The sequence below is a fragment of the Emydura macquarii genome, unplaced genomic scaffold (assembly GCF_026122565.2).
Source record: "Emydura macquarii macquarii isolate MOO-44397 ecotype Brisbane River unplaced genomic scaffold, CSIRO-AGI_Emac_v2 contig_2116, whole genome shotgun sequence".
In the NCBI taxonomy this organism is placed as follows: domain Eukaryota; kingdom Metazoa; phylum Chordata; order Testudines; family Chelidae; genus Emydura; species Emydura macquarii.
The window spans coordinates 100250-116403 of record NW_027132253.1 but is presented as its reverse complement, the minus strand read 5'-3'; the positions used below and the strand labels follow the sequence as shown (position 1 = coordinate 116403).

At 54.5% G+C, this 16154-nt stretch overlaps 4 protein-coding genes across 4 annotated transcripts; all 4 read left to right on the top strand.

Annotated features, from left to right (window-relative positions):
* Positions 1–1030: 1030 nt before the first annotated feature.
* Positions 1031–2068, top strand: LOC137160059 (free fatty acid receptor 2-like). Its single transcript, XM_067558510.1, has one exon. It carries the CDS (start codon positions 1031–1033, stop codon positions 2066–2068), a length of 1038 nt encoding a protein of 345 aa, XP_067414611.1.
* Positions 2069–5701: 3633 nt separating this feature from the next.
* Positions 5702–6736, top strand: LOC137160050 (free fatty acid receptor 2-like). The gene has a single exon (XM_067558502.1). The coding sequence runs from the start codon at positions 5702–5704 to the stop codon at positions 6734–6736; it is 1035 nt and encodes a 344-aa protein (XP_067414603.1).
* Positions 6737–10393: 3657 nt separating this feature from the next.
* On the top strand, positions 10394–11428 carry LOC137160049 (free fatty acid receptor 2-like). The gene has a single exon (XM_067558501.1). It carries the CDS (start codon positions 10394–10396, stop codon positions 11426–11428), a length of 1035 nt encoding a protein of 344 aa, XP_067414602.1.
* A 1772-nt stretch (positions 11429–13200) lies between these two features.
* On the top strand, positions 13201–14238 carry LOC137160058 (free fatty acid receptor 2-like). The gene has a single exon (XM_067558509.1). The coding sequence runs from the start codon at positions 13201–13203 to the stop codon at positions 14236–14238; it is 1038 nt and encodes a 345-aa protein (XP_067414610.1).
* Positions 14239–16154: the final 1916 nt, after the last annotated feature.

The window sequence follows — 16154 nt, the reverse complement described above, 5'->3', positions numbered from 1 at the left end:
AGAGGTTTATTAACGTCTCCTTAGTGAGGATATTTAACCAGTGATTCCCCAGAGTGAGGAGGCAGGGATTAGCGCAGCCTGCACCCCAGGTAGGGAGGGGCCAATCTCAGGGGCAATGGCACTCACAGCCCATCTGGAGCAAGGGTGCAAGACGCCCCTAGGAAAGCTGGTGGGCCGCTCTTCAGAGTCAGTGGGATGGATCAGTGGCTAGAGGGGGGAGCCAGGACGCCTGGGTTCTCTCCCCACTCTGGGAGGAGAGTGGGGGCTAGTGGTTAGAGCAGAGGGGCTGGGACCACCTTCTCAGAACCAAGGATAGAACCCAGGAGTCCTAGCTCCCAGGCCCCGCCCCTGTAATAACCCACTAGGTCCCACTCCCCTCCCAGAGCTGGGGATAGAACCCAGGAATCCTTGCTTCCAGCCCCTCCCCCCCATAACCACTAGACCCGACTTCCCTCCACCGTAGAGGATGATATTTCTGAAAATTTCCCAATGAGTAACAGCCACTTCCCTGTGTATGAGCTGCCCGATTAGTTCCCATCAGCCCTGATTGTTGGCTCACGCAATCTCGTGCATCCCAGCCCCTCCGATCTCTGTGCCACTGCCCCCCCCCCCCCTGCTGCTGCACCCGCCACAGCTAAACAGGAAACCAAGTTAAATAAATACAGGAGCGGGCGGGCTACATCAATTCCAGTCATATATCAAGCGTCAGCTAATACTAGGGGAGCCTTGAGATCGTTTTAAATGGCTACAGGTAAGGAGGGCTGGAAGCCAGGACCCCTGGGTTCTGCCCCCACCTCTGGGAGGACCTGGGGGGTCTGGTGGGTTATAGCAGGGGGGGCTGAGAGTCTGGACTCCTGGGTTCTATCCCCGTGCCTGGGGGAAGTGCGGGCGTTTGGTGGGTCACAGTGGGGGAGAGGGCTGGGAGGCCACACTCCTAGGTTCTTCTATCCCCATATCTGGGGGGTGGGGGGCTAGTGCGTTAGAGCGAGGGTGCCGGAGAGCACGGACTCCTGAGTTCCTTAGGCAGTTGATGACTCCATGCTCCTCTCTAGAAGTCAAGACGATGGATGTGAGCATTTTCTGCAAGCTGGTTCTCGCCGTCTACATCTTCACCTTCCTGATCGGTCTCCCGTCCAACCTCCTGGCCTTCTACACCTTCCTGGTGAAGGTCCGCCAGACACCCACCCCCATCGACGTCCTGCTCCTCAACCTCACCATCTCCGACATCTTCCTCCTCATCTTCCTCCCTTTCAAGATGGTGGAGGCCACCTCAGACTCGAAGTGGACCTTGCCCGCTTTCCTCTGCCCGCTCACCAGCTTCTTCTTTTACAGTAGCATCTACACCAGCAGCCTCTTCCTCATGGCCGTCAGCATTGAGCGCTACCTGGGGGTGGCCTTCCCCATCAAATACAAGCTACGGCGCCGGCCAGTCTATGCTGTCGCCGCCTCCGTGATCTTCTGGGTGGTGTCCTGCGCCCACTGCAGCATCGTCTACATCGTCCAGTACCATGTTCGGACACCCAATGAGACCGTGCAGCTCAACGAGACTCCCCACTGCTACGAAAACTTCACCCAGGAGCAGCTCCAGATTCTCCTCCCCGTCCGGCTGGAGCTCTTCCTCGTCCTCTTCTGCCTCCCCTTCACTGTCACCGTCTTCTGCTACGTCAACTTCGTCCGCATCCTCGTGGCCTTGCCCAACATCCCGGCCCGGAAGAAGCAGCGGGCCGTGGGCCTGGCCGTGGCCACCTTGTTCACCTTCGTGGTCTGCTTCGCCCCCTACAACCTGTCCCACGTGGTGGGCTTTGTCCAGAACCAGAGCCCCACCTGGAGGGTGTATGCCCTTCTCCCCAGCACCCTGAACACCGCCTTTGACCCCGCCATATTCTACTTCTCCTCCACCGCCGTCCAACGGACCTTCGCCAACTGCCTGGCCAGCCTGAGGTGCAAACTCAGAGCGACCGTGACTTGGTGCTCTCTGCCCTGCTTGACTCGCTGCGGGGAAGGGGAGAGAAAGGTGGAGGTGCCCAGCAGGGACGAGACTGAGGGGACGACATGTGGACTGCCATGATGAGATCGCTTCTTTGCTTCCCCCACAGAGCCTTCCTTGTCCCATGCTGCGCAGAAGCAAGAGATCCCCACTTGAGCGGAAAGAGCATCTCCTGTCCTTCCCTGCACCTCCAGAGAGGGCTGTAGGCCTTTCTTAGACGCCAGCATGTGGCAAGGCCTAGAGTTGGTGCCAACTTCTACAAGGCTTTGGCCTACTTGAGCTTCAGAGTGGTTGGCCAAACTTGCACAGGGCTTTGGCTGACCTCAACGCCGGGGTCACCAAGGGATCAAGGGCCTTACTTTGCCGCTGCCAGGCCACAAGCGGATGGTCAAGCACCCACCAGACTTCAGCCTACTTCAGTTTTGGCGAGAGTGGCCCAAGTTCGTTAAGGATCCGGCCTCCCAAGGTCGCCATGGCTTCAATGGCCTTCCTTTGCTGCTGCTGGCTCACGAGTGATTGGCTGAACATAGACCGAGTTCAGCTTCAAGGTCCCCCTGGCACCATCCACCTACTCGTGGTCTCTCCTTCTCCCTGGGTTAGGCCCACAGGCAAGCAAGCGACTACGGGCCGCAACTGCATGGGGGGAGCCAAGCGCGGTTGCTTGAGGGAAGGTAAACAGGCCAGGCTGAGCGTGTCTCCTTTCATGGCAACCATTTCATGGCAGATAAACAAGGGCCAGGCCCCGGGAGGGGCACGGAGCCCCGAGTTTGCCCTTGTTGAGCTGTGGAGAGCTCCTCTTCTTTGGCCACCCGTATCAGTGCCTGTTGGAGGTGTCTGCTGTCGAAATGCAGCTACTGCCTCGGTGGGATCGGAACTCAAGACGCGGCAGCCCAGAGCTCTGCTGCTTCAGCTAACGGAGCAGTGTTGTGTGTTGGTGGCAGTAGTAAGGCTGTTAGCGGCTATGTGGACGGGAAAGGTTTGGACTCTGGAGCTTCACCATCAAGGCACAGCTCTCCACACTAGCTGAAGGGCCTGCGCCGCTTGGTAGCAATGGTGGGAATGCTGTAACTAAGTAGGATCTGAACACGGGACGTCCAGAACCATTGTGAAGGGCTTGTGTGATGTAAAGGTCTTTTGCACTGTTAATAGGAGACGGACGTTTGGCAGGAACATGTACAATGGACACTGGTCCCCGTGGGTCTGTTCCAGGTCCGGACGTGCAGCTGAGATCTCCCTCCAGCAATTTCCTGAACTTCCTGCCTTTGCTGCCCCCCTGGGGCAGTGGCTTTAACTGCACATTAAATACAATTAGTTATTTATTATCCTGTCATTGTGATATTTTTCTTAGTATTCTTCAAGGCTGGAGTAGAGTCTAGTGGTTAAAGAAGGAGGAGCTGGTAGACAGAACTCTTGGGTTCTAGCCCTGACCCTGGGAGGGAAGCAGGTCATATGTCTACTTCATTAATAGCCCAAAGTCATTTAAAAACTAGCCAGATCTGTTTATCGGGCTGCTAGTCCTAACATAGTCCAATCCATTTATTGAAACAAAGTTTTTTATTAACACATTGGTCCACGCACCGAATAACAAATGAAGGCTTTCATTAGTTACCTAATACAGAGCAGATTTTAAAAAAGTATTAATTAAAAAATTCAAAACCAACATTATTATGTATTTATTTTTAATTGTATTCAAAGATGGTCATCAATGTCCTTTATTCTTCTGCACAATATTTGGGGAGATCTTTCTAATCCATCGTGAAAGAAATTTTCTGCTCAAGGGTTGTAATCTGATCTTTCACCACTAACAGAAATGAGCGGATGCTAAACTACAGGGGTTAAGATGATACACAATTATCAGTTTGTCAAGGAGGAAAGTAGTAGAAGAGAGAAAGTATGTGCATTAATTAGCAAGTGAACGGGGGATGCAATTAACGATGGATCACTGAGATACCAAAGTTAAAAAAAAAATCTCAAAAACATCACTATTTGGAGTGTGATTAAATGCTAGATGTCAGCAGGACGGATCTATAATGAACTCATTTTGGCAGCCAAATCTTACAAATTGTTCAGACTGGCTTGGGTTCAGGTGCACGGAAGGGTTTATAAAATAGTCATCATACATACAAAGGATTACGTTGGAAGGAGGCTTCTAGCGTGTTGCTGTAAGAATTTGAGGGAGTAAACATCACCGCAATGAACGTCACAGAAGGTCCTCACGCTGGTGGGACTCCGCCCCTCTCAGAAATACTAAAGCGCAAGTATAAGGGAGCTGGAAGAGGACAGACGGCGCAGCAGACACACAGCTGCAAAATGGCTGTGTGGGGGCAGCAGCTCCCGCCTGTGTCTGCACATATAAAGGACCAGCAGCTCCTCAAAGGGTTTTTCGGGAAGAAGGTCCCAGAAAAGTGCAACCCTGGGGAGTGTTAGATCAAAGCGTTCACAGAGGAATCAGTGTTACTGGGTCACAGCCCACCTGGACCGACCTGGTAACCTGACAAAGCCCATTGTAGGCAAAGGAAAGGTTCTCACGGACAACTGGGACTAACTGGCAGAATAAATGGCCACCCTGGGGGTCCTGCCACTCACAAGAAATCAGAGCGTTGGAACAAAGGGGGAACGATTTCAGTGTGATGTCAACAATAGTGGTGGTGGTGACAGCACGTGCTTGTTTCCTCACAGCAGGGCAGGATTCCCGGTGGCGGTTCTGCGGCGCGGCTCTTGCAGACTCCAGCTTCCAAAGCTGGGCTGGCTGTGAGGAAAATGAACCGGGGCCCAAACGTGCTGGGGGCAGCAGCCCCAAAGCCTTGTCCCGGTCGCTCTCATGTGGGGAGGGGCGTGCTCTGCCCGCCTGGGCACACGGTGGACAGGAGAGGGACACCCTGAGATCAGCCACTGCCGCCTGGCTCTGCCTAGACTAGGAGCCTCCCGGTCTGGAGCAGGTGCGAGCAGCAGGGCAAAAACAGCCTCAAATAGCTCACCCCGCACCTGCTAACAAACCCCACAGCGGTCTGTTAGAAATAGCACAACTGGGCAGGATAACCACATACCTGGGTACTATTTCTTCCCTATTTTAACCACAAAATTACAGCTGCAGAATCAGGAATAGAACCCAGGTGTCCTATTTCCCACCTCTGTCCCTGCTCTAACCACTGGACACCACTCCCCTCTGCCTTTGATAATGATATTTATGAAAATTTCAAAGCCACCTGCTGACAGCTCCTCCTTCTCCACTCCTGCCCCACCCCAACCTGCCTGTGCCTGCCCCTGGTTAAACTGCAACCAGAATAAATATCGGAGCGGGCGACATAAACTCCATATATGTAGTGTCAACTAAAGGAACAGGATCCCTGCTTGCCGGCATGGCTACGGGTAAGGAGGGCGGGAAGCCAGGACTCCTGGGTTCCCTCTCCAGGCCTGGGAGTAGGAGAGGACTGTCTGGTGGGTTACAGCGGCGGGGATGGGACTTCAGATTCCTGGGTTACATCCGCACTCCTGGGTTGGGATGGGGCTCCAAAGGATAGCACAGGGGTTTGGGTCTCGGAGCCAGGACTCCTGGGTTCTATCCCCCAGGGAAGTGGAGTGTACAGAGTTAGAGACAGAGGCTATGGATGCAGGTGTGGGGTGAGGGATCCTGGGTTCTATCCTCCAGCTCTGGCAAAGGATTAGACCCTCCTGTGGCTGGACACAAGGACTTCTGGGTTTCCCCAGCAGCTAATGACCCCTTTCTTCTCTCTAGGAGCGAAGACCAAGAAGATGAGTTCGGACATTTACAGCCAGCTGGTTCTCGCCGTCTATATATTCACCTTCCTGACCGGCCTCCCGTCCAACCTCCTGGCCTTCTACACCTTCCTGGTGAAGGTCCGTCACAGGCCCACCCCCATTGACATCCTCCTCCTCAACCTCACCATCTCCGACATCTTCCTCCTCATCTTCCTCCCTTTCAAGATGGTGGAGGCCGCCTCAGACATGAAGTGGCCCTTGCCTGCTTTCCTCTGTCCACTCACCAACTTCTTCTACTACTGTAGCATCTACACCAGCAGCCTCTTCCTCATGGCCGTCAGCATTGAGCGCTACCTGGGGGTGGCCTTCCCCATCAAGTACAAGCTACGGCGCCGGCCAGTCTATGCTGTTGCTGCCTCTGTGATCTTCTGGGTGTTGTCCTGCGCCCAATGCAGCATCGTCTACATCGTCCAGTACCAGGTCCAGAGCCCCAACGGGACAGCGCGCTCCATAAACGCGTCCCACTGCTACGAGGAATTCTCCCCCAGTCAGCTTCAGATTCTCCTCCCCGTCCGGCTGCAGGCCTTCCTCTGCCTCTTCTGCCTCCCTTTCACCATCACCATCTTCTGCTATGTCAACTTCGTCCGCATCCTCGTGGCCTTACCCAAAATCCCGGCCCGGAAGAAGCAGCGGGCCGTGGGCCTGGCCGTGGCAACCTTGTTCACCTTCATGGTCTGCTTCGCCCCCTACAACCTGTCCCACGTGGTGAGCTTTGTCCAGAAAAAAAGCCCCACCTGGAGGGTGTATGCCCTTCTCCCCAGCACCCTGAACGCCTCCTTTGACCCCGCCATATTCTACTTCTCCTCCACCGCCGTCCAACGGACCTTCGCCAACTGCCTGGCCAGCCTGAGGTGCAAACTCAGAGCTGTTGTGGCCTGGTGCTCTCTGCCCTGCTTGACTCGCTGCAGGAAAGGGGACAGTGAGGTGGAGGCGGCCAGCAGGGATGAGACTGAGGGGTCGACGACTTGACCCCCTTAATGGGATCGTTTCTCTGCTTCCCCCACAGAGCCTTCCTTGTCCCATGCTCGGCAGAAGCAGGAGATCCTCCACTTGGGCCAGGGAGAGCATCTCCTGTCCTTCCCTGCACCTCCGGACAGGGCCCTAGGCCTTCCTTACGGTCTTGGAGCTGGTGCCAACTTCCACAGGGCTTTGGCCTACTTGAGCTTCAGAGTGGTTCGCAAAACTTGCACAGGGCCTTGGCCGACCTCAAGCTGGGGTCGCCATGGCGTCAAGGGCCTTCCTTTGCCGCTGCTGGCTCACGAGTGATTGGCTGAACTTAGGCCGACTTCAGCTTCAGTGTCTCCCTGGCTTTATCCACCTACTCATGGTCTCTCCTTCTCTGTGCTTGGGCCCACGGGCAAGCAAGCGACTACGGGCCGTAACTGCATGGGGGGAGCCAAGCGGGGTTGCTTGAGGGAAGGCAAACAGGCCAGGCTGAGCGTGTCTCATTTCATGGGAACTGTTTTCGTAGCAGATAAACAAGGGCCAGGCCCCGGGAGGGGCACGGAGCCCCGAGTTTGCCCTTGTTGAGCTGTGGAGAGCTCCTCTTCTTTGGCCACCCGTATCAGTGCCTGTTGCAGGTGGCTTCTGTCGAAATGCAGCTACTGCCTTGGTGGGATTGGAACTCAAGACGCGGCAGCCCAGAGCTTGAGCTAAAGGAGCAGTGTTGTGTGTTGGTGGCAGTAGTAAGGCTGTTATCCACCATGTGGACGGGAAAGGTTTGGACTCTGAAGCTTCACCATCAAGGCACGGCTCTCCACACTAGCTGAAGGGCCTGCGCCGCTTGGTAGCAATGGTGGGAATGCTTTAACTGAGTAGGATCTGAACACGGGACTTCTAGGACCATTGCGAAGGGCTCGCGTGAGCTAAAGGTCGTTTGCACTGTTAATAGGAGATAGGCATTTGGCAGAACCACGTACAATGGAGACTGGTCCCCACGGGTGTGTTCCAGGTCTGAACAGACAGCTGAGATCTCTCTCGTGCAATGTGCTGAACCTCCTGATTTTGGTGGTGGAATTGGTGCCCCACAGGGCCAGTGCCTTTAACTGCGCATTAAATACAATTAGTTATTTATTATCCTGTCGTGATTTTTATCTTAGGATTCTTCAAGGCTGGAGTGGGGTCTAGTGGTTAGAGCAGGCAGCTCTGGGAGCCATGACTCTTGGGTTCTAGCCCTGACCCTGGGAGAGGAGCAGGTCATGTATCTACTACATTAATAGATCAAAGTCACTTAAAAATTATCTAAATCTGTTTATCGGGCTGCTAGTCCTAACGTAGTCCAAACCATTTATTGAAACAAAGTTTTTTATTAACACATTGGTCCACGCACCGAATAACAAATGAAGGCTTTCATTAGTTACCTAATACAGAGCAGATTTTAAAAAAGTATTAATTAAAAAATTCAAAACCAACATTATTATGTATTTATTTCTAATTCTATTCAAAGATGGTCATCAATGTCCTTTATTCTTCTGCATGATATTTTGGGAGATCTTTCTAATCCATCGTGAAAGAAATTTTCCGCTCATGGGTTGTAATCTGATCTTTCACCACTAACAGAAATGAGCGGATGCTAAACTACAGGGGTTAAGATGATACACAATTATCAGTTTGTCAAGGAGGAAAGTAGTAGAAGGGAGAAAGTATGTGCATTAATTAGCAAGTGAACGGGGGGATGCAATTAACGATGGATCACTGAGATACCAAAGTTAAAAAAAAAAATCTCAAAAACATCACTATTTGGAGTGTGATTAAATGCTAGATGTCAGCAGGACGGATCTATAATGAACTCATTTTGGCAGCCAAATCTTACAAATTGTTCAGACTGGCTTGGGTTCAGGTGCACGGAAGGGTTTATAAAATAGTCATCATACATACAAAGGATTACGTTGGAAGGAGGCTTCTAGCGTGTTGCTGTAAGAATTTGAGGGAGTAAACATCACCGCAATGAACGTCACAGAAGGTCCTCACGCTGGTGGGACTCCGCCCCTCTCAGAAATACTAAAGCGCAAGTATAAGGGAGCTGAGATGACTTACCAGCTGGAAGAGGACAGACGGCGCAGCAGACACACAGCTGCAAAATGGCTGTGTGGGGGCAGCAGCTCCCGCCTGTGTCTGCACATATAAAGGACCAGCAGCTCCTCAAAGGGCTTTTCGGGAAGAAGGTCCCAGAAAAGTGCAACCCTGGGGAGTGTTAGATCAAGGCGTTCACAGAGGAATCAGTGTTACTGGGTCACAGCCCACATGGACTGACTAACTGGCAGAATAAATGGCCACCCTGGGGGTCCTGCCACTCACAAGAAATCAGAGCGTTGGAACAAAGGGGGAACGATTTCAGTGTGATGTCAACAATAGTGGTGGTGGTGACAGCACGTGCTTGTTTCCTCACAGCAGGGCAGGATTCCCGGTGGCGGTTCTGTGGCGCGGCTCTTGCAGACTCCAGCTTCCAAAGCTGGGCTGGCTGGGAGGAAAATGAACCGGGGCCCAAATGTGCTGGGGGCAGCAGCCCCAAAGCCTTGTCCCGGTCGCTCTCATGTGGGGAGGGGCGTGCTCTGCCCGCCTGGGCACACGGTGGACAGGAGAGGGACACCCTGAGATCAGCCACTGCCGCCTGGCTCTGCCTAGACTAGGAGCCGCCCGGTCCGGAGCAGGTGCGAGCAGCAGGGCAAAAACAGCCCCAGATAGCTCACCCTGCAGCTGCTAACGAACCCCACAGTGGTCTGTTAGAAATCGCACAATTGGGCAGGATAACCGCATACCTGGATACCATTTCTTCCCTATTTTAACCACAAAGCCACCCCTCCAGAATCAGGAATAGAACCCAGGTGTCCTAACTCCCACTCCTGTCCCTGCTCTAACCACTAGACCCCACTCCCCACCCAGTGTCCAGGATAGAACCCAGGAGTCCTGACTCCCAGCCCCACCCCATTCAAGTCACTAAACCCCACTGCCCGCCTAGATCCTGGCTCCCAACCCCTCGGCTAACCCACTAGACCCTGCTTCTTTCCAGAGCGGGGTATAGAACCCCGGAGTCCTGGCTCCAGGGCTGCCACTCTAACCACTGGACACCACTCCCCTCTGCCTTTGATAACGATATTTATGAAAATTTCAAAGCCACCTGGTGACAGCCCCTCCTCCCCCCGCTCCTGCCCCACCCCAACCTGCCTGTCCCTGCCCCTGGCTAAACTGGAACCAGAATAAATATAGGAGCAGGCGACATAAATTCCATATATCTAGTATCAGCTAAAGCGACGGGATCCCTGCTTGCTTGCATGGTTACGGGTAAGGAAGGCGGGAAGCCAGGACTCCTGGGTTCTATCCCTAAGCCTGGGAGGAGGAGAGGACTGTCTGGTGGGTTACAGCGGCGGGGCTGGGACTTCAGATTCCTGGGTTACATTCGCACTCCTGGGTTGGGATGGGGCTCCAAAGGATAGCACAGGGGTTTGGGTCTCGGAGCCAGGACTCCTGGGTTCTATCCCCCAGGGAAGTGGAGTGTAGAGAGTTAGAGACAGAGGCTTTGGATGCGGGTGTGGGGTGAGGGATCCTGGGTTTTATCCTCCAGCCCTTGCAGGGGATTAGACCCTCCTCCGGCTGGCCACAAGGAGTTCTGGGTTCTGTTAGCAGTTAATGGCCCCATTCTCCTTTCCAGGAGCGAAGACCGCGAAGATGAGTTTGGACATTTACAGCCAGCTGGTTCTCGCCATCTACATCTTCACCTTCCTGATCGGCCTCCCATCCAACCTCCTGGCCTTCTACACCTTCCTGGTGAAGGTCTGCCAGACACCCACCCCCATTGACATCCTGCTCCTCAACCTCACCATCTCCGACATCTTCCTCCTCATCTTCCTCCCTTTCAAGATGGTGGAGGCCGCCTCAGACTCAAAGTGGACCTTGCCTGCTTTCCTCTGCCCACTCACCAACTTCTTCTACTACAGTAGCATCTACACCAGCAGCCTCTTCCTCATGGCCGTCAGCATTGAGCGCTACCTGCGGGTGGCCTTCCCCATCAAGTACAAGCTATGGCGCCGGCCGGTCTATGCTGTCACTGCCTCTGTGATCTTCTGGATGGTGTCCTGCGCCCACTGCAGCATCGTCTACATCGTCCAGTACCAGGTCCAGAGCCCGAACGGGACAGCACACGCCATCAACTCGTCCAACTGCTATGAAGAGTTCTCCCCCAGTCAGCTCCAGATTCTCCTCCCCGTCCGGCTGGAGCTCTTCCTCTTCCCCTTCTGCCTTCCCTTCACTGTCACCGTCTTCTGCTATGTCAACTTCGTCCGCATCTTCGTAGCATTGCCCAAAATCCCGGCCCGGAAGAAGCAGCGGGCCGTGGGCCTGGCCGTGGTCACCTTGTTCACCTTCGTGGTCTGCTTCGCACCCTACAACCTGTCCCACGTGGTGGGCTTTGTCCAGAACCAGAGCCCCACATGGAGGGTTTATGTTCTTCTCCCCAGCACCCTGAACGCCTCCTTTGACCCCGTCATATTCTACTTCTCCTCCACCGCCGTCCAACGGGCCTTCTCCGACTGCCTGGCCAGCCTGAGGTGCAAACTCAGAGCGATCGTGACCTGGTGCTCTCTGTCCTGCTTGACTCGCTGCAGGAAAGGGGACAGTGAGGTGGAGGCGGCCAGCAGGGATGAGGCTGATGGTTTGACGACTTGACCCCCTTAATGGGATCGTTTCTCTGCTTCCCCCACAGAGCCTTTCTTGTCCCATGCTCGGCAGAAGCAGGAGATCCTCCACTTGGGCCAGGGAGAGCATCTCCTGTCCTTCCCTGCACCTCCGGACAGGGCCCTAGGCCTTCCTTACGGTCTTGGAGCTGGTGCCAACTTCCACAGGGCTTTGGCCTACTTGAGCTTCAGAGTGGTTCGCAAAACTTGCACAGGGCCTTGGCCGACCTCAAGCTGGGTCGCCATGGCGTCAAGGGCCTTCCTTTGCTGCTGCTGGCTCACGAGTGATTGGCTGAACTTAGGCCGACTTCAGCTTCAGTGTCTCCCTAGTGCCCTCCACCTACTCATGGTCTTTCCTTCTCTGTGCTTGGGTCTACGGGCAAGGATGTGAATACGGGCCATAACTGCATGGGGGGACCAAGCGGGGTTGCTTGAGGGAAGGCAAACAGGCCAGGTTGAGCTTGTCCCATTTCATGGGAACCGTTTTAGTTGCAGATAAACAAGGACCAGGCCCCGGGGTCCCCAAGTTTGCTTTTGTTGAGCTGTGGAGAGCGTCTCTTCTTTGGCCACTGGTATCAGTGCTTGTTGGAGGTGGCTTCTGTCGAAATGCAGTTACCGTCTCAGTGAGATCGGAACTCAAGACTCTGCAGCCCAGAGCTCTGCTGCTAGAGCTAAAGGAGCAGTGCCGTGTGTTGGTGGCAGTAGTAAGGCTGTTATCCACCATGCAGATGGGAAGGGTTTGGACTCTGGAGCTCCACCATCAACACTTGGCGCGCTATGCAAGGTGAAGGGGATGCATCGCCTGATAGCAGTGGTGGGAAGGCAGTTACTGAGTAGGACTTGAACACGGGACTTCTAGCACCACAGCAAAGGGCTCACGTGATCTTAAGGCAGAGTGCCTTTTGCAGCAGTAGGAGGGCTGTTATCCTCCAGGCACACTGTTGGGGGGGACGGCATTTTGTGGGCACGTTCAAAGGACACTGGTCCCTGCAGCTCTTTTCCAGGTCCAGACACAGAGCTGAGATCAGCCTCGCGCAACGTCCTGAACCGCCTGCCTTCACTCGTGGATCTGGCGCCCCTCTGGGGCAGTGGCTTTAACTGCATTTGAAAATAAAATGATATATTTATTATCTAGTCACTGTGATTACTTTCTTATTATTCTTCAGGTCTAGTGGCTAGAACATGGGGGGTGGATGTCAGGACTCCTGGGTCCTATCCCTGGTCCTGGGAGGGGAGAAGGTCAAATGGGTTGAGTGGACTGAAGGGTCAAGACTCCTGAGTTTTGTTTCCTAGTTCTAATACAAATTGACTCCGTATTCCCTATTTAAACCACAAAAATCCCTCCGCAGAACCAGGGATAGAACCCAAGAGTCCCGGCTCCCCTTCCCCTTCATTCTAACCACTGGACACTGCCCCCCTCCACCTTTGATAATGATATTTAGGCAAATTGCTTCTGAGGAAAAGCCACTTTCCTGTTGTCTAAGCTGTCTCCTCAGGCTCCCACCCCACCCCCATAGCTGCGGCAACCGCTAGTTAAACAGGAAACTGAGATAAGCAAATATGCTGCAGGTCTACACAAATTCCAGTCATTTGTTTAGTGTCAGTTAATGCAAAGAGAGCCCTGAGCTTGAATGGTTACAGGTAAGGATAACTGGAAACCAGGACTCCTGGGTTCTATACCCACACCTGGAAGGGGGTGGAGGGGTCTAGTGGGTTAGAGTGGGGTAGCTGGCCACCAGAACTCCTGGGTTCCTTCAGCAGGTGATGACCCTTTTCTCCTCTGTAGGAAGTGAGAAAATGGGTTTCAAAGCTTACAGCCAGCTGGTTCTCGCCGTCTACATCTTCACCTTCCTGACCGGCCTCCCGTCCAACCTCCTGGCCTTCTACACCTTCCTGGTGAAGGTCCACCAGAGACCCACCCCCGTCGACATCCTCCTCCTCAACCTCACCATCTCCGACATCTTCCTCCTCATCTTCCTCCCTTTCAAGATGGTGGAGGCCATCTCAGATTCGAAGTGGACCTTGCCCGCTTTCCTATGTCCGCTCACCAGCTTCTTCTTTTACAGTAGCATCTACACCAGCAGCCTCTTCCTCATGGCCGTCAGCATTGAGCGCTACCTGGGGGTGGCCTTCCCCATCAAATACAAGCTCTGGCGCCGGTCGGCCTATGCTGTCGCCGCCTCCATGATCTTCTGGGTCGTGTCCTGCGCCCACTGCAGCATCGTCTACATCGTCCAGTACCAGGTCCAGAGCCCCAATGGGACAGCGCGCTCCAACGATACGTCCCACTGCTACAAAAACTTCACCCAGGAGCAGCTCCAGGTCCTCCTCCCCGTCCGGCTGGAGCTCTTCCTCGTCCTCTTCTGCCTCCCCTTCACTGTCACCGTCTTCTGCTACGTCAACTTCGTCCGCATCCTCGTGGCCTTGCCCAACATCCCGGCCCGGAAGAAGCAGCGGGCCGTGGGCCTGGCCGTGGCCACCTTGTTCACCTTCGTGGTCTGCTTCGCCCCCTACAACCTGTCCCACGTGGTGGGCTTTGTCCAGAACCAGAGCCCCACCTGGAGGGTGTATGCCCTTCTCCCCAGCACCCTGAATGCCTCCTTTGACCCCGCCATATTCTACTTCTCCTCCACCGCCGTCCAACGGACCTTCGCCAGGTGCCTGGCCAGCCTGAGGTGCAAACTCAGAGCGACCGTGACCTGGTGCTCTCTGCCCTGCTTGACTTGCTGTGGGGAAGATGACAGAAAGGTGGAGGTGGCCAGCAGGGACGAGACTGAGGGGACGACATGTGGACTGCCATGATGAGATTGCTTCTTTGCTTCCCTCACAGAGCCTTCCTTGCCCCATGCTCTGCAGAAGCAAGAGATCCCCACTTGAGCGGAAAGGGCATCTCCTATCCTTCCCTGCACCTCCAGAGAGGGCTGTAGGCCTTTCTTAGATGCCAGTATGTGGCGAGGCCTAGAGTTGGTGCCAACTTCTACAAGGCTTTGGCCTACTTGAGCTTCAGAGTGGTTGGCCAAACTTGCACAGGGCTTTGGCTGACCTCAACGCCGGGGTCACCAAGGGATCAAGGGCCTTACTTTGCCGCTGCCAGGCCACAAGCGGATGGTCAAGCACCCACCAGACTTCAGCCTACTTCAGTTTTGCAGAGGGTGGCCCAAGTTCCTCAACGATCCGGCCTCCCAAAGTCGCCATAGTGTCAAGGGCCTTTGCCGCTGCTGGCTCATGAGTGATTGGCTGAACACAGGCCGAGTTCAGCTTCAAGGTCCCCCTGGCACCATCCACCTGCTCATGGTCTTTCCTTCTCCCTGGGTTGGGCCCACGGGCAAGCAAGCGACGACGGGCCGCAATTGCATGGGGGGAGCCAAGCGCGATTGCTTGAGGGAAGTCAAACAGGCCAGTCTGAGCGTGTCTCATGTCATGGGAACCGTTTAGTTGCAGATAAACAAGGGCCAGGCCCCGGGAGGGACCCGGAGCCCCGAGTTTGCCCTTGTTGAGCTGTGGAGAGCTCCTCTTCTTTGGCCACCCGTATCAGTGCCTGTTGGAGGTGGCTTCTGCTGAAATGCAGCTACTGCCTCGGTGAGATCGGAACTCAAGACTCGGCAGCCCAGAGCTCTGCTGCTTCAGCTAACGGAGCAGTGTTGTGTGTTGGTGGCAGTAGTAAGGCTCTTATCCACCATGTGGACGGGAAAGATTTGGACTCTGGAACTTCACCGTCCACTCACGGCGCGCTACACAAGGTGAAGGGGCTGCGCCGCTTGGTTGCAGTGGTGGGACAGCTGCTACTCAGTAGGATTCGAACCCGGGACTTCTAGCAGCACAGCGAAGGGCTCACATGATCTAAAGGCAAAGTGCCTTTTGCAGCGGGAGAAGGCTGTTATCCTCCATGCGTACTATTGGGGGGATGGGCATTTAGTGGGAACACATACAATGGATACTGGTCCCTGCGGGTCTGTTCCAGGTCCAGACGTAGAGCTGAGATCCACCTCGTGCAACGTCCTGAACCTCCTGCTTTTGCTGGTGGATCTGGTGCCCCCCTAGGACAGTGGCTTTAACTGCGCATTAAATAAAATAATTTATTTTTTATCAAGTCAGTGTGATTATTTTCTTATTGTTTAGGGTTGGGGTGGGGTTTAAGGGTTTAGTAGGTTAGTATCGGCGGTGGGGGTGGGGGTGGTCTGGAAGCCAGGACTCCTGGGTTTTATCCCTGGCCATGGGAGGGGAGTGCGGTCCAGGGGAGTGTGGTCTAGTGGTTAGAGCAGGGGCGGCTGGGACTCAGGACTCCTGGTTTCTATCCAGGGGAGAGGACCATCACTAGGAAGTAGGACATACACATATTGTTGCTGGTGTCTTTTAATTAACTGCAGGGTGTGAATCGGGAGCCACAAGTCAGCAAACAGCGTCTCCGTGGAGCGGATATTAACCAGGGGTTAATGGATAACTGGGCCCGGCAGAGCCTCAAGCAGGCAGCTGAGGGGAACCACTGGGTCTCAGGCCACGGGCTGCTGTCATGGAGCTAACTTCCCCACTCCTGGCTTCCCCAGCACACAAGCCCCCCTTCCCCCACAGTGCCCCCTGTAAACACACACACACACACACACACACACCCCTCCCCTTGGCTCAGTCACGGTGGCCTGTGGAGCTGTTGGGATAGGAGTGGTGCTAGGTGCAGTTCGCCTCCTGCTACGAACTGGGCTGAGACCCAGCAAATCTCATTA

Bases quoted from the DNA above. Each gene is read 5' to 3' on its own strand.
- LOC137160049 (XM_067558501.1), top strand. From the start codon at position 10,394: ATGGCCCCATTCTCCTTTCCAGGAGCGAAGACCGCGAAGATGAGTTTG.
- LOC137160050 (XM_067558502.1), top strand. From the start codon at position 5,702: ATGACCCCTTTCTTCTCTCTAGGAGCGAAGACCAAGAAGATGAGTTCG.
- LOC137160059 (XM_067558510.1), top strand. From the start codon at position 1,031: ATGACTCCATGCTCCTCTCTAGAAGTCAAGACGATGGATGTGAGCATT.
- LOC137160058 (XM_067558509.1), top strand. From the start codon at position 13,201: ATGACCCTTTTCTCCTCTGTAGGAAGTGAGAAAATGGGTTTCAAAGCT.